The sequence below is a fragment of the Vespa mandarinia genome, chromosome 15 (genome assembly GCF_050613455.1).
Source record: "Vespa mandarinia isolate Hongniang chromosome 15, ASM5061345v1, whole genome shotgun sequence".
NCBI lineage: Eukaryota > Metazoa > Arthropoda > Insecta > Hymenoptera > Vespidae > Vespa > Vespa mandarinia.
In genome coordinates, this window is record NC_140824.1 from 402,733 (window position 1) to 420,509 (window position 17,777).

Below are 17,777 nucleotides of genomic sequence, written 5' to 3' on the forward strand. Positions count from 1 at the left end.
TTATCTGTTTGTGATTTTTCACCCCGTTTCTTGACCTCCATTTGACTTTATGTAAAATCTATTTTCTACTTACCTATTTATCACGATTGCTTGCTACTTAGATACCTACGCATTATTTTCATTTTTTATTTGATGTTATAATTTTACACAGTTATAGTTTTTTTTTTATTCATCAATGTAATTTATTAACATTCTAAATTGTTTGAGGGTAAAAATCTTTTTCCGATTCATTTGTTAGATATCGTTTCAATTTGTCATTTCTGAATGTTGTCACGTCCATTGGTCAGCAGTTGTCATATAGATTTACTATGATAATACTCACCTATTACATTTTTCAGATGATCAGCTTCAATTGAGACATTTGCTACCTTTGTAAATGGCATTACGGATTCAAGCAAGACTGATTCACATTCTCCAACATTTTCCAATTCTGTGACAATGATACTTTTCTTTGGTTCTTCAAGCTCATGTGCTTTTTTACTTTCCGGCTTTGTAATTTTAAACTCCGAAGCTGTATCTTCAACATGAATTTCAGTTTTTAGAGCAACTTCTGTTTTCACAACGTCAGGTAATGCACTAACTTCCTTTATCATTTCTTTAACTTCTTGTTTACTTTCTTTTTCAGTTGTCATAATTTGTGTTACTTCGAAACTTTCGGACGTACGGAATGTAACCTCAGCTGTCGCCAGTGATATCGTTTTGTCGATAACAAGATTACGTTCACTTTCCTGTGGGACCATTTGCATTTCTTCGAAACTTTCATAAGGTATCTGTTCAGGTATTATAGTTTTAGCCTCCGGTATAGTACTTTCAGCAAGACTTTCTGTCGTTGATGATGTTATGACTTGTGATTTTTGAGCAACTTGTATGCCAAATAAACTAGGTTGAGCAGTTTGCTTCATTGGTTCTTCTGGAGTTGGAAGACCTTTCTCTATTTCACTGGTTGCAACTTCTGAAATTGATAGTGAACTTAATTCTTCTAATTGCGGTTTACCTTTTTGTTCTTCTGGTAGTTTTGGCTTTTCCAATTGATCCACATTTGTTACTGTCAATACTTCAGATATTTCTGCGGCCTCGATACTTAACATATTTGGAAATGCCTTACGTTCCGTGGGTAGATCTGGACTTGGCAAAGTTTTTTCTGCTTCACTGAAAATAACTTCAGAGACTACGAGCGAACTTAATTCATCTACTTCTGGTTTTCTTCTCTGGCTTTCAGGTTTCTCCAGTTTCGGCATTTCTTCTACATTGGAGACCGTCAAGATTTCAGTTTTTTCGGCTACTTCTCTAGTAAGTAACTTCGTTTTTGCTATCTTTTCATCAGGTTTTTCTGGACTTATTAAAGTTTCCTCTGATTCATTTGACACTATTTGACACACGGATACTGACGTTAATTCTTCGAAATGAGGTTTACCTTTTTGCTCTTTTGGCATTTCAGGTTTTCCCATTTCTTCGACATTACTCACGGATAGAACTTGACTGGTTTCGGCAACTTCTCTGCCGGAGAGTAAAGATGTTGCCATAAATTTGTTTGGTACTTCTGGACTTGGTAAGACATCTTCCGTTTCATGAGAAACTACTTGGGAAACTAATAGAGAGGACAATTCCTCTAACTGAGGCTTCCCTTTTTGTTCTTCCGGTTTAATTAATTTAGAAAGTTCTTCTGCACTTGTCATAGTTAATACCTGACTTGTCTCTGCTACATCTCTGCCAAATAAACTTGGTTGTGCTGTTTTCTCCGCAGGCTTTTCTATTACCGCCAATGTGTCTTCCATTTCGTTAGACAATATTTGCGAGATAGTTAGAGGTGACAATTCTTCAAAACTTGGACTACCTTTTTGTTCATCGGGTATTTTGGATTCAACCAATTGTTCTGCACTGGACACAGTCATCACTTGCGTCGTTTGGGCTACATCTCGGCCAAAGATATTTGTTTGCGCCTCTCTCTCAGTAGGAACTTCTGGACTAGGCATCGTTTCTTCTATTTCCTGAGATATTATTTGGGATATTGTTAATGAAGATAACTCTTCTAAGCCTGGTTTACCTTTGTGCTTTTCGGGCTCTTGGGATGATATTAATTCCTCGGTGCTTGCCATAGTAAATACTTGACTAATTTGAGCGATATCTCTACCAAGCAAACTAGGTTGAGCGACTTTTTCCAATGGCATTTCTGCAGTAGGCAAAGTTTTTTCAGCTTCGTTCAAAACTATTTGTGATACAGTTAAAGGCGTTAATTCCTCCAAGCCCGCTTTACCTTTTTCTTCTTTCGGTACTTGTGTACTTAGATCTTGCGTTTCGGTGCTAATCATTACTTCGGTTGTTTCGGCTGCTTCTCTACCTGAAATATTTAAGTGAGCCGTTTGGTCCTTTGGAACTTCTTTCTGTAATAATGCATCTTCCGTTTCATTTAAGATTATCTCAGAAACCGATACGCTTGACAATTCTTCAACTTCTACTTTTGTTTGTTTTTCTTCGAATTTAATATGTTCTGTTATGTCTTTAGCACTTCCTACAGTTAAAACTTGTAAGGTTTCAATAGCCTCTTTACTCAGCAAGTTCGCGAGTGCTTGTTGTTCTTTTGGAACGGTTGGTACAGGCAAGATCTCTTCGGTCTCATTTGAAATAATTTCCGTAACTGTAACCGTACTTAAACCTTCCAAATGAGGTTTTCCTTTTTGTTCAGTCGGTTTAAAATCTTTCCCTTCGAATGTATCCTCTCGTTCACCTAATGTTGTTTCCGTTTCAATAACAGCCTCGATAGGAATTTGTGATAAAGTTGCTTGAGAGGAAATCGTTTGTTCTTTGGGAATCTCTTCTACACTTTGCATACCCTCTATCAAAGATTTTTGTACCGTCTCAAACAGTCCAATTTCAGTTGTAGCTTTCACTTCTTGTCGCTTAGGAATGACATTGAACACATCTTCCTTATCTTCGGTAATAATTTCAGAAATCTCCAAAGGTTTGTTCTGTTGAAAATCAATGTCTGCCTTTTGCATCGATGGTTTAAAAATACCCTCAAAAGTTTTCTCACTTTCTTCGACCAAATTCTGTTCTACGATGATACTTTCAAATGTATCACGATGTGCTGTTGCTTTTTGCGGTGTCACACCACGATCAGTGTCTTTTTCAGGGATATTAACTTGCGATTCTACGAGCGTTGTTTCAATCGTACCATGTTCTGTAATGATTGTGGAAGAAGCTGTTTGCGAAGAAGCAAGTTCTTTTGTTTCTAAAGATGTTTCTAGCTCAGCCGAAGTAACCTCGGTAATCGAAATACTGTGGCCCTCTTCAAATACGGTATCGGCAATACTAGAAATTGTTTTAGGATATTTATCGAAGATACCTTCACTTTCCGCACTAGGAATATCTTCAATGATTAGTGGCTCTAATGCATCTTGTTTTGTGTGGGCTTTCATTTCAGTTTTCTCAAATGGTTTTACAGAACCAGTACTTTGTTCTATTAACAATTCCGATGTTTCAGCAACATCCATTCCAATTTTCGTTAATTTTATTTGTGCAGTACTATGCGTATATTCTGGTATTGTCATGATATCTTCCTTATCTTGTGTTAGCACAGTGTCAATTATTATACTTTTTTCTTCGACGAAACCAATTTCCGCGCTGCGTTTATCAAATTCTAATTTATCCGAAAGTACAGCGCTTTGTTCTTGGGGAATCGTTTCGTTAATATTTATAGATTCTAAAATAGATTGGGTAGGATGTGCTTCCGATATAGCTGGTTTAATTGCTTCGGGTAATGTACCAAGACCTTCGCGTAAATTGACTTCAAGATGTTCCGCAACTTCTTTAGCATCTAACGTAGGTACTGCCGTTTTCTCCGAAGGCTTCTTCTCTAGAAGAAGTTCTGATTCCACATCCTGTGTAATAGTAGCTTCTGTGATCGCTATAAATCTATTATCATCTAGAGCAACGCGTGCCTTAGTCGATGTTAATGGCACTTTCTCTACCGTGTCTATTTCTTTCTCACCTAAAATCTCTTCGGTCAATTGAATCGTTTCGTAAGGCTTTTGTCCAATTTGAGCGGTAGCCGACGACGGCTTAACTATGTCCAATTTACCTGTGCTCAAATCAGTTACAATTTCAGTCTTTTCAGCAACCTCGTGTCCTGTAGTAATAACTGGTACGGCTTCTTGACTTCTATCTTGAAAAGTGGTAAGAGTATCTTCTTTGTCCGATATATTGACTTCCGTGACAGTTGTAACACGTTTACCTTCTTCTATAGACATATGAATTTCGTGAGGTGTTGGTTTGAATTTTCCCTCGAAGGGTGCTTCTTGATCTTGAGGGATATCCTGAGTTATTAATAAACTTTGCTGCACTTCTTGTGTAGCGACTGCAGTTTTTGCGTCTGGTTTCTTTATATCGACTTCACCAACGGAATCCTCAGTAGTTATCGTAGTTGTTTCTGCGATTCCATGAATCGAATCTATTCCAGGAAGAGCTGAATGCTTCGATGGTTGTTCTTCGGGTACATAAATAGATTCTTTTTCAACGGTCGTCATTTGAGATATCGTGACACTTGTTCTATCATATTCCAAACCTATGTTTGCAGTTTTATTTTCTGGCATTAATATTGGTAGGAATTGATCTTCACTTTCTTGAACAATTGGTTGTGATTCGATTAGCGGTATCAAAGGTATATGCTCCGATTTCACCGTTGATGTAGATAATATTTCTTTAGTTAATTCTGCCGTGGTATAGTCCAAAATTTGCATCATCGTTTCAGCTACCGTATGACCCTCCACGTAAGATTTACCTGCTTTTCTAACTTCAGGAATTTCTCCTGGCTTGTATTCACTTTCTTTATCTTCGGTAATAACTGTAGATATTTGTATACTTTTTTCCTCTACTAGAGCTAAATCTGCTGTCGCTTGCATAGGCAATTTATCCCGGGAGAATGGTGCTTCAGATTCAGTCGCTTGTATCTCCGATGTTACTATTGTTTCTAAAGGAATATTCGAAGGCGTTGCAATAACTGATAATACTTTCGAATCTTCTACTTTTCCCACACTAAGATCTACAGTAATTTCTTCTTTTTCGGCGATTGGATGACCAACTATTTGAAATTCAGCCTTCTTTTCGGCTGGTTTCTCTGAAATTTCAAGAATAGCTTCTTTGTGCGCCGCAATTTCTGTACTTTCTGTTACAGAAATTAATTCATTTATTCCCACTTCTGCTTTATTACCTATAATGGGCTTTTCTTGAAATTCTTTTTCAGTCTCTGAGATAATTGTTTCCGTTTGAATAATACTTTCAAACGGTAAACGTTCTTCTTTGGCGGCCGCAGTAGTAAGAGCTGAGATATCCAAAATTCCTGGATGAGTGGTTGGTGTAATTTCTTCCTGTTGAGCCACTTTATGAGCATCGAAAGCAGCTATTGCTTTCTCACCTTCGATAGGTGCTGCCGGTATATAATCCTTTTCTTTATCAGATGTTATAGTTTCTAATATAGTGACGCCGTAATCTTCGTCAAAGGTAACATTAATCATTTTATCCTCTGGCTTGATGAACGTAGGAAGGGGTTGTTCTAAATCGCCGGTTGATATTTCTGACGTGATTAAACTACGAAAAGTAACGTGATCTGTGGTAGCTGTAGCAGATAATATTTCTGCTCTTTTGAAATCACCAATGTTATCTGTAGCGGTTGTTTCACTTGTTTCAGCTACCATGTGTGTGGGTATATCGAACATTACAGATTTCGATTCTGGCTTTTCTTCTTTGGGTAAAGTGCTTTCCTTATCTCCAGGAATTACCGAAGAAACAATTACACTCTCGCCCATTATAAATTCCAGATTAGCTTTTCTATCGAATGGTTGACTTTCAGACAGCGGAGCTTCTTTTTCTGTGGTTTCAACTTGTTCAGAAATGGTAGTTTCAAACGGTAAAAAGGTTGTTTGTGATTGTGCAGTTTTTGCAGGTTCAATTGGTAATTGGGATAAATCAGTATCGCTTATTATTTCGAATTTAGATGCCACAATTTGTGTAATAATATCTACGTTTGCTTCCACGCCTTTTGGTTTAGAATCTTTAGTAAATTCTCCTTCTTTTTCTTCAGGATGTGTCATGACAATTTCAAGACCCTCTCCTTCTTCGAAAGTCACTCCCACTTTTTTCGTTTCTGGTTTCAGATCCACTTGTAATGGTGATTCTTTTTCCGACACTGATACTTCACTTTGTTCTACAATATTTAAACCACTTTGTTGCTGAGTTGCGCTTTCTTCTTTCGGTTTTTCTTCCGTTAAAATGTTAACGTTACTAGCGATAATAGTTTCTTGCATTTCTGCTACTTCGTGAGTAACGCTAATGTTCATAGATACTTTACGCTCTTTTGGTACTTCTTCGATCGATAACTTTTCTTCATTTAACATGGCCGTAATTTCACTAACCATTAACGTATCCGGCCTTGTACAAAATTCTACATCTGCGCTTTGTTCGATAGGACGTACGTCCATTTCTCTTGGTTTCCCTGTTTCTGCTACGTTGGTTTCTGTTACAATCAGTTCTTCTAAAGCCTCCTGTTGCTGAATTGCTTTTCCCGTTTTCGGTATCTCGTCAATTATAGAACCAGTAGATTGTTGTATTAAAGTTTCTGACTGTGATGCTATGGTATGACCTGTTATGGATGTTTGAACGGTATAATCCTTGGGCCTTTCCATAGGAGCATATGCCATCTCTTTATCGTGCGTAACGATTTCAAGAATGCTTAATCCGCTTTTCGCTTCGGTGTAATCTACATTTGCAATTTTCTGTTCTGGTTTTACATCGACATTATAAATATCCTCTTTCTCCGCAGTTTCTTGTATCGCTACGTAAATACTTTCCAGAGGAATTCGAGATTCCTCGGCTGTTCTCGAAGCGGGCCTCTCGTGTGGAACAAATTCATTTGTAGGAGATTCAGTTCTTACTTCCTCTGATATAGGGGCATTATGTGTTATAAAATCTGTCGTAGCAAATGCTCCTTTGACATTAGATACTGTAGTGTATTCGGCTTCTTTTTCACTAGTTATGACCATGGTGGTATGAACGCTTTCTATTTCATCGATTGCTACTTCAGCCTTTTTCATATCAACAACTTTGTCTTCTTTTACAGGAGCTAATCCTTCAGCCGGGACTGTTTCTTTTACTATTGTTTCTTGCAAGCTTACCGCGCCAATTGCAGCCACTGCTGACGATGGAACTTCTTTGATAACTTCACCTACGTTATCTTCAGGATGAGTTTCCTCGATTTGTAGAGACATGACTGGATGAGTTGGCACGGTTTTACCATGATGAGACTCTGGTAATTCGAATATCTTTAATTCAGCTTCCTTTTCTATCGAAGTGGTTTGGAACACTTCTACGCCCCGTATTGCGTCGTACGAGGTTGAAATTGTACGCTCTTCAGGTTTTACAACTTCTTCCAACTTTGATTCCTTATCGTGCGTAAGAGTCTCGTGTATCATTTTAGCTTCTGTTAACTCGACAGATACGCTGCCACTTTCCGATACGTATTTTAACTCATCTTTAAAATCTGATGGATAATCGGCTGTTTGAACTTGAGATACCTGTAGATATTCTTCCGGTCTAACTGAAGTTTCTGCTAAAAATGCTGTTGGTTTGTGATCGCTAGTGTATGGTCCCTCTGATTCTTGAACCATCGTGCTTGTGACAGAACCTATTTCTAATGTAGAGATTGATGTTTCAGCAAGCTTAGTAGCTGGCTTCTCATCTGGCTGATAATCTTGTTCCTTTTCCGAAGTAATTGTTTCGACTGTCGTAGCTGAAGTAATTTCGATAACGCTCAGATCCGCTTTTACAGTTTTACTTTCTTCTACTTTTAGATCTGTTTCTCTCTGTTGTGTATCAACGGTAGATACTGTGACTCCTTCCAACAAAGTGATTTTATCCGTTGCTTCGAAAGTGTCTGCTTTACGATCGGGAACAAAAATACCCTCGCTTTCCTGGATTAGATTTTGTTGAACGATAGCGGTCTCATTGTCATAAGAAATACCGATCTGAGCTTTTTGACTAGGTGGCAATTTACCTGGCACATACTCGCCCTCCTTTTCAGGAGCATGTAATTCTTCTGTAACTCTTTGCTTCTGTGCAATGACCGATTGTATTGCGACTTCTGTTGGTACTATTAATTCTGGATAATATTTTCCAGGTTTATCTTCGGCACATACTTCCTCTATGATCAATGGTTCGGTAGCGGTAACGTTCACCCTAGGTTTCGTAGGAACAGTTTTAATAGGTTCGAGTTTGTCTTCTACCAAACCTTCTTGAACCTCGTAGACGGAAAGTCCTACTTGAGGCAAGAAATTATCCTCGGCTTTCACCGCGAGTGGCGAAACAAAATCTTCCGTAGGTACTTCGTTCTGACTAACCATTGTTTCAGAAATCGTCGTAGCTTCTTGTAACGTCAAACTAGTATCGGCTCTTCTCGAAACTTCTGGTTTACTCAACGTAAGATCCGACAAATCGGCATCGTTAGTTAATATTTCACTTACTACTAAACTTTCGGATGGCGTAACGCCTGGAGTAGCCGCATAAGTATTTGGTTTAAACGTATCTAAAAATTCGCTAGCCGTAGCCTGAATATTAGTTTCCGTGATAGAGTAAGGTTCCACGGTTGAAACTGAAACTGACGCTTTTTGTCCAACTGGTTTTCTCACATCAACGCTATCAATTTCTTTTTCTTGTACAGATTGGAGATGTTCTGTTAGCGCACTAACCGTATCTACAGCTAATTGAGCTTTCTCGACTTTGGGTTTACCAGGAGCCTGTTCAACGGTACGATTGAAAGGAATTACTTCGTGAAGTTGACCAGGTACGTTTAATACGACAGAAGGCATAGATTTATCACGTTTTATTTCGAATTCTTCTACTTCTTCCAATTGAATTTCGTCCTCACCGATAGCCGGTCTCTTTGCTTTTAATTGTTTACGCTTGCGAATTATTTCTTCCTCTATCACTACTTCTTCTATCTCTTTTTTCTCTTCCTCTTTTTTCTCTTTCACTTTTTTCACAATATCTATTTCTTCTTTTGGAATCAGTCTGCCCTTTGAATCCCTTTCAATGACAATAATTTCTTCTTCTATGTCCTCTTTCTTCTTCTCCTTTTCAATCTCTTGGATTTCCTCGATTTCTAATACCTGAACCCCCTCATCCCTATCCTGCGGTTTATCTTCAATGCGATCCTTCGGTTTTCTATCTTTTCGCTTGCGTAGTGTTGTGTGTGCCTGCCGTGTGTCCTCGTATTCTGCGGAAAGTATGTGAGATTTTTTGTGTAAGACGCGATGTGTTGCAAGTGTTACCGCTAGTTCTGCTATTTTTTTTTTTTTTTTTTTTTTTTTCATCTTTTTTACTAGCTTTAGTAACTCCTTCCTTCCGCCTACTTTTACCTATATATACACTCTTGCAGATTTCATGCGACGAATCAGATAGTTATGCTAAAAACTCTTTCGATCCATTTTACATGAGTCATGCTTGTGCTTCCTCGGAAAGATTACTAGTCTTTATCTATAAGTATAAATAATATAAATTGATGTGTTTGCAAAGAGTAGTGTATCGTGGACATGGTTCATGTAAAATAAATCTTTTTCATACAAGATCGTGCTTCAACGAAACGGGATACAACCTACACGAGCTAAAAAAAAAACCAACGAACAGTAAAAACGAACAAAAACGTGTAATTCGTGTTTTATGCTGTTTAATCGTCTTCCAACGATGTCGTATTTTTTGTTTCGAAATATGTCTTTATGTGTTTAACGATATTGTGATGATTTATTCGAATTTAATGGAATTTCTGAGTTTGGTTTTTAGTAATATTACGACATTTTTGGAATATTGTGCTGTGTCATTCATTGTCAGGCATGTGTCATGCGTTGCTTGAGAAACATGTAGTGTAAGTGTAGAAATAGAAGATTGTGTAGAAAGAAAAGATGAAAGTTCTTAAAGAAGTCAAACCAACATAGACACCAACGGAATAATATCAATGTTATATATTACACAGTTATTTGCAAATTACCCTTGCTATTAACGCTCGCTAATTATTTATTTGATTTAATCAATACTATCATAGAAAAAAACACACCAAATGCTGTGAATATATAACTTAATAAGTAATGTTTTCGGAGTAATTATCTCACTTCGGAATGATATTTTTCTTTTTTATAAGAACAGTTGCGTGTAATAAAATATTATGTTACGTTGCAAGTTAATTTTAGGATTAAAGAAGTTCATGAAAAAGATCACTAGAAAGCAATGATAATTATTGACAATTGCATTTACTACTTACATCGATTTATGTCTCAGCATGGCGAAGCTCTGATTTTAAAGCTGCAATACTCGAGGCTTGATTGGGGTTATAGTTTTGGGAGATAATTAAAATGTGGATATGGGAAGTTACTGCGCGTGGAAAGCATAGCGGCTTAAGCAGAAATCAATTGCACTGCTATTTTGATTCGATCAAGTAAAGCTTCATGCATCTGAAAGAATAAAAAGATCAAACGTAGAAAGCGTATCGTAGAATGATTGCAGTTTTCTGTTTAACTGGTTAATAATAAATGATTCATGAATGTTACTATTTTTATTTCATAAAAAATAAATCCATCTTTTCTCTTTTCTCTTCCTCTTTCTTTTTCTAAAGAGATACGATGGATAAAATATGATATATCGATAGCGAAATTAATACCATCGTCCAAACTTTATTAATTATAATTGTTTATCGATTAATTCGTAATAATAGACGTGATATCAATTACACAAAAAAATGAGAAATGACGGCGTAACTAATGAATAATTTATCTATTCGTTCATCAAATGTAGATATTATTTAATTAACCCATGCATCGTAACTCGTTCTATCAAACCTTTAATTTCTTGAATATCCTGCACGTGAATGGCTTTCCTCTCGTCTCTTCTTTCTGTAATCAAAAATGTTCGTCGTTGCTGTTGCATTTTGGGAAGAGAAAAAGAACAAACAAATGAAATGCAGGCAAGTTATGGCACATATATGAAAAATAATATTTATTCAACGATGATAAATATTGTACAATGTATTAAAAAAAAAAAAAAACCAACAACAATATCAAATATTTCTTTTCACGTTAGGAAGCATCACTCTATAATATCAAAATTGTTAATGCTTAATTTAATTTAATACACCCAGCTCTGGCTTATTATTATAATAATAATCGAACGGAATTCATAAATAATAAACGCTTATGCTAAGCCACCACTCAAATAAATTGGAAAAATCAAATTGTTGACAGCCATTTACAGTTCGGTATAATTTTGAATTATTTGTTAAAAATGTCACACACCACGCAATCTCGACTTACCCATGATATGGACTTCTGTTTTATGGACGGCATCGATTCTTTCCATAACGCGTTGCTCGGTTTCAACCTGAAGGCATTTCATTGTAATGATCGAAAAAAGGATCTAAATGTTAGAATAGGGACGTTAAAAGAAAAAAAAAAAAAAAAAAAAAAAAAAAAAAAAAAAAAAAAAAAAAAAAAGAAAGAAAAAGAGGGAGATCATCCTGGCTTTCTAAGCCGTACCTCAGCCACTTCTGTGACCTCCCAAGCACGTGGACGGAAGTCTTCGGGTACAAAGTGCGTAATGACCTCTTCCACCGTGGCATGTTGTAATTCGATCATTCTCATAAAAGCCCTGAAGCCAATAGTTGCGGCTACGATGCTCTCGTCGGTAGTTGTTTCCTCGGTTAATACTTGACTGATAAGAGGCCCATGACCTTCGCGTTCAACTAATTGGACTAAAGCATTTTGAGCGTCCGGTGTTCTCAAGGCTGGAAACTTGTCGGTTGTGTAGAGACTCTCATTTATTTCCGTAACCGAAACACCCTGCCGTACAAGATAACCGATGGTAGCCAATTCGCGTAAAGGACTTTCACCGGGTCCAAATTCCTTAGCCTGAAGCACCTCAAGGATTTCCTCGACTTCTCGCGCGATGTGCTCTCTTTCTTTTTCAAGTATCTCTTCTACAGTTATCTCTTCGCGAATTCTTGTCTTTTGTTCACCTTTCTTCTTTTTCTTTGGCTTCTCTTCGACGATCTCTTCGGTTTTCACCAGCGTTACCTCAACTTGTCCATGACCGATCACCTTCTTCGCTTTCTTTTGCTTCGTTTCCGTACGAACTTCCGATACAGAAAATGTCTCCAATGCCTCTGATGTTACCTCGCTCGCACGATCGACCGTTTTCTCTACTTTGAAATCAGTTGCAACGTCTTCTGGTCTTATTTCCGAAACGACTACCATACTCTCACGTTCCTCGATTACCGGCTTTGCTTTTTCTTTAGTCGATACCATTTCTCGTGATTTTCGGTCATCGATCTTCTTCAACGAAGGCGTAGCTTCGGTTATCACGGGTTCCTGAATAGGAACGATCTTCTTAGCCCGAGAAACCTACAAGAGCGAAAATAATATTTCACGTTCAATGAATTCCTCTTATCTCTAACGAGTTCTCTTTTAACGATGTATTTTTCTTACCTCTTTTGTCTTCTCTTCAAAGGTCGTTGCACTTTCGAGTATTTGGGTTTCTTCGATATCGGCAATTTTTCTAAAGGAATAACAACACGAAGAAGTGAATGAAATCAAGGGTTCAATGGTTTCAGACAATTTTTCCTTTTTTTTTTTTTTTTTTTTTTTTTTTATTTGAACACTATACTTACTTATCTTCAGGCTGTTCTTTGCTTATCGGCTCCTCTTTAACGATCTCTTTCTTATCGACTTTTACACGCTCTGTCTTGATTTTTTCTTTCAGTTCTTTTGCCTTCTTCAATTCCGGTTTCTTCTTTTTGTGTACTTCTTTCTTCTGTTTAACCTCTACCACCTCTTCAGCTTCATCCTCAGACATCGGCTTCCAGACGGTTTCAGTGCCTGTACATAACTCGTTATTAATTTTCCACGATTATTCTTATTATAGATTTTTTGGACTTTTATCGATCAACGAATCTTACCAGTTACGCGTAATTTGGCCTTTGTTATCGTCAAACCAATCTCACTTGTAGCTTTACAAACATAAACAGCTTCGTCTTCTCGAGTAGCTTTCAAAATATTAAGCGAAGTTTTCTTCTCATTGTCGAGGATACGGATTTTGATATTATCCGTATTCATTATCAATTTATCATTTTTGTACCAAACAACATCTGCGTATCAAAATAATTCGTATTGTTAAAAAAAAAACATAAGAATTTTTCGTTAAAATTATTTCGTTAGAATTATTTGTTGATTATAAAGTTATTACCTGGAACAGGATTACCGGAATATATGCATTCGAACACGACCTTTTCTCCTTCATTTACATAAGCGTCTGTTATTTCTTGAATAAATCGTGGTATGGATTGCGTGGCTGTAATAAAAGTATGTAATTTATATGCAAATATCCAAGATCATATCGAATGTTAATCAACGTTCATTCTTTACCTGATTGTAATTGTGATGATCGCGTGATTGGCATGATCCCAATGTCAGTAATCTGATTAGATGAAAAACACAAACGTACACACAAAAAATCGTGCAAAAAGTAATTAGATAGAAATTAATATTTCTTTGTGTTAGTGATGAGAAGAATATACCTGACATTGTCCCTCTTTCATCCTCACTATGATGTTCGTATGATACTTCGGATGTGGAGACGTTACTGGCTAAACCAAGATTTCCACTGCATTGACTTTCGAGAAGCAAAAATTCTTGTAATTCCTCTTGACTATCCGCGGTATGTAATTGCTGAAATGCTTCTAATTCAATTTCTCTGGGTTCTAAAGGATACATTCTTGAATCCATAGTCAAATTTCCAAAATGACGTTCTTTGGACCATCTTGGTACTGGTATTCTAGATTTCGGATAAGTATGGTATTTTCTTGAATGTTCGTACTTCACATCGTTGTCTGTTATTTCCTTCCTCGTACTTGATTCTTGTATACCAGTTTTGAAAAATCGAGCATCTGATTTACTTTGACCGCTAGTCGACGATGCTTCGCTGTTTTCTTCGATGGGCGATAAATAAAACGTTGCTTCTGGTACGTTTAAAAACGTACGCTCGGAGTTTAAACCGAGTTGACCTTGAATTTTTCTTTCTGATTTCGTCGGAGGAAATTCATCGAAATCTAATGTGATTTTTAGTTTACCTCTTTTCATATCCTTTGTTTCGTTAAGATTTTTATCCATGACAATTTCATCGACGTGAATTTCGCTTCTTTTTGTTTTATCGCTATGTTGTTTTATTACTTGTGTAATAGTGGTAAACGATTTCTCATTATACATTTGTTTAGGTGACAAAGATAATCTAGTCGGCGATGAAGAGTGTGACTTGGACGTAACTCTGTTCGATCTTTGCTTGTTAACCTCTTTATCGCACCTACTCGATGAATCTATAATGCTGGAATGTTTGCCTCTCAATGGTGATAATACTCGCGTTTTTATGTTTATATCAGATAAATCATGAGTCTTTGTGGTGGATCTATCTGGTGAATCTTTTAATTTTTCAGGAATATCGCTTTTGGTTACGTTAACTTTAGATCTTTGTGGATTACAAACTTTACTTGATATTTTTTCTAAACTATCGTGTTCAACTTTCGTCGAAATTTTTAACGAATTAGATTTTCCTTTCTTTCCTTCTTTTGTCGTTGCGTTAAATGACTTGGATACATTACTCGTTTCTTTTCTATCATGTTTAGTATCAGATTTGAAGTTTTTAACTTGAGTTTCGGATTCATCGCTGAACCCAGAAATTTCTGTATCAGTTTTTGATAACTTTCTTTTCCATTCTTCCTTATTATTCCGTGGGACAGTTTTTACATTCATAGAACATTCAGAACTTTCCAAATAGGTGTTATCTAGATCAATGCTTTCAATTTCAATGGATTCCGTATATTTGTTGGAAAAGTAAAATTTCTTCGAAATTTCAATCGTGTTTTTATGATTATTGACGCTTTTCATCACGGTACTTTCATTAATCCTCATTGAGTTATCTTTTTCTCCAAGATTTGTGTTTTTCGTACTATGATCGTTCAGGCTATCGATCGAGAAACTATACTCGGCTTCACTCAGCATGCAATTAGACATGTCCAGTTGATGCATTTTTTCTCGATTCTTACCTTTAAGAGCTTCTTGCATCTCCTCCATTTGGGTCACCCATTCTGGTTTCCTATATTCTTTTGTCCCGAGGATACCTAACAATGAATATATAATTATATCAAATGTAATCGCATTGGTCCCTTTCAGTCCCAGATATTTAAAGCAATGCCGATTGAAAATTATTTAATCTAATATTTTAAGCAGGAACACACGCATTATGGCTATGCATTAATTCGTTATAGAGCAAAATATTCTACAATAAATAAATAAATAAATAAATAATTAACGACCCTTGCTTAAAAACCTTTTTTGGGACTCAAAGGGCTTGATAGTTTGTATGAATTTATCTAAGAATGAAATATCAAAATAATGTGCATAGAGGATGTGAATAGTGTTCAGTGTGATCGAATTATTGTGATGATTCAGATAGGATTTTTAGGATAATTAAAAGTCGATAAATATTCCACCTCAAGCGCAGAGCTGAAAAGAACTAGGATATAAATTAGCAAATTTTGAAAAATCTTTCAAAAGGTTAATGATCTCTTTGATTCGACTACAATAATTACCTTCTACGGACAAATACGTCATTGTGGTAGATACTCCAAGAGGATTATGCGCTTCAAATACAATTTCACCGGTGTCATCTGGATAAGTTTCTGCGATTGTTAGTACCGAAGTTCCATCTTCAAAATCTTCAATTTGAAATTCTTGAGACGATACGATTTCCACTCCTTGCTTGTACCACTTTCCTTCTGGCTTCGGTTTCCCTTTGACCTTTACTTCCAGTCTACGAAAAAGCGAATGAGTCAAATCAGAGTTGTTTTCATCGTTTTTTCATTTTTTCTTTTTTCGTTTATCTTCATTACCTGGTTAATTCTCCATCTTTGGTAGGAATTAACTGAGGAAGTTTCTTTATTATTTCTGGAGCAGACTCCTCTGTATCAGTATCGAAGAGAGGCGTCTCCTGAAAACAATTTTTATACATTAATATATATATATATATATTTCTTTTTTCTTTTTTATTATCATTATTATCACTATTATTACTACCTTTGGCGATAATAGGTCTTCTTCCGAACCACTTTGTCCTGTGGTAAGAGACGTTGCAACGATCGACGATGCAATCTCTGAATCTGGTACGTACTCATATGCTGTAGATATATTAAATAAATTTTAATTTCGAGACCTGATTTTTAATGATCGATCGATGAAATAATTAAAAATTAATTAACCTTCGACGACAAGCGACGATGTACAGACAGCCTCACCAATAGGATTTACAGCACGACACGTATATTGACCTGCATCCTCGGGAAATACCTCCGTAATTGCAAGACTACATACACCTTCGGTGTCTTGCAAAATAGTTATTTCTTTGCCTTCTTTGATCAGTTTGTCATCGTGATACCATTCGACTTTTGGCGTTGGTTTACCTTCTACGACACACGTTAGATTTACGCTCTCACCATCCATCACTCTAACAGGTGATAATCTTTTCACGAATGTTGGTGATATTAATTCAGTAGCTTCCTCCCACGTTGTGTCGAGAAGATTAACGGTAGCCGTACAAGTAACTGATCCACCTACGTTCTCAGCACGACAGGTGTACGTACCTGCGAATTCTGGTTTGATCTCTTTCACCAGTAATACCGATCTATTTTCTTTCGTAACTATTCTCATCTGTGCCGTAGACTGTTAAACGAAACAAATTAAACATTATACCATTTAGCGTTTTATTATTTTTATTAATGTCATTTAAAAAGAAATTTGATTTAATTACTTCGAGGGGACGACTTTCGTAGAACCACTGAAAGGAGGCTGTTGGATAAGAATCTACTCGTGCTTCCATGATTACAACTTCCCCTTCTGTGACTATTTGCGGTTGTATAGGTTCAATAAATCGTGGAGCTTTCACCTCGTCTAATTTATCTTCGCGTTCTTTTACGGTAACCGAACCGGAACTTCGAGCTTCTCCAGCAGGATTTTGTACCCTTATCTCATATTTTCCGCCGTCTGTTTTAACGGGTGAAGGTATCAACAGTTCTGCACTATTTTCATAAATCTTTATCACACGGTTTTCGCTAGGTGTAATTTCGATTCCGTTGCGATACCATTTTACATCTGGTTTCGGCTTGCTTTCGAAGTCAGCCGTTAACTTTAGAGGTTTACCCCGTTCTGCCACCAATGCTGGCAAAGGCTTTATTATTGTAGGAGCTTGCATTACCTCTGGTTTGGAAATTTTAACGATATTGCTTATAACCAAATTGGCTCTGCATTCTGCCCGACCGAATTTGTTTACGGCACGTACGCGATAAGTTATTTCATCTTGTGGCGTAGGTTCAAGGATAGTTAATTTAGCTTCTCCTGTTTCCGGATTGAACGTTATTTCCGTTCCTTTTTTTGGTATAATTTCCTTATCACCACTATACCATTTTACTTCGGGGACTGGTGTACCAGTAACAACGCATTCGAGCGTTGCTGGTTTATGTTCTTCGACCATAAGTGGCTTGATTGGAGTAGAGAAGTGAGGAGCAACACCTTCCTCTTCTTTTTCTATTAAAAATATTTTTTAGGAAATTAATAATCGTGTTATAATATTAGCATGCATAGGAAACACGATAAAATTCGTTTAATAAAAAACTTATAACATGCAGGTATTTTATATTTTTTACA

General features: G+C 36.6%; 1 protein-coding gene across 11 annotated transcripts in view; it reads right to left on the minus strand.

Moving 5' to 3' along the window:
- The window catches only part of sls (sallimus), an 82,241-nt gene that overhangs the window by 26,948 nt on the left and 37,516 nt on the right, over nt 1–17,777 (minus strand). For 8 of the 11 annotated variants that reach the window (XM_085661473.1, XM_085661472.1, XM_085661475.1 and 5 more), the window contains 14 exons: nt 16,885–17,657; nt 16,337–16,796; nt 16,155–16,255; nt 15,971–16,068; nt 15,671–15,891; nt 15,125–15,199; nt 13,273–13,377; nt 12,986–13,174; nt 12,698–12,905; nt 12,516–12,585; nt 11,568–12,431; nt 11,346–11,412; nt 10,875–10,928; nt 323–9,262 (listed from right to left, as the gene is read on the minus strand). In XM_085661473.1, coding sequence (XP_085517599.1) covers nt 323–9,262; nt 10,875–10,928; nt 11,346–11,412; nt 11,568–12,431; nt 12,516–12,585; nt 12,698–12,905; nt 12,986–13,174; nt 13,273–13,377; nt 15,125–15,199; nt 15,671–15,891; nt 15,971–16,068; nt 16,155–16,255; nt 16,337–16,796; nt 16,885–17,657 — 12,225 coding nt within the window. The remainder of the gene's footprint in view (nt 1–322; nt 9,263–10,874; nt 10,929–11,345; nt 11,413–11,567; nt 12,432–12,515; nt 12,586–12,697; nt 12,906–12,985; nt 13,175–13,272; nt 13,378–15,124; nt 15,200–15,670; nt 15,892–15,970; nt 16,069–16,154; nt 16,256–16,336; nt 16,797–16,884; nt 17,658–17,777) is intronic. The other 3 variants (XM_085661477.1, XM_085661474.1, XM_085661476.1) reach the window with 2 other exon arrangements.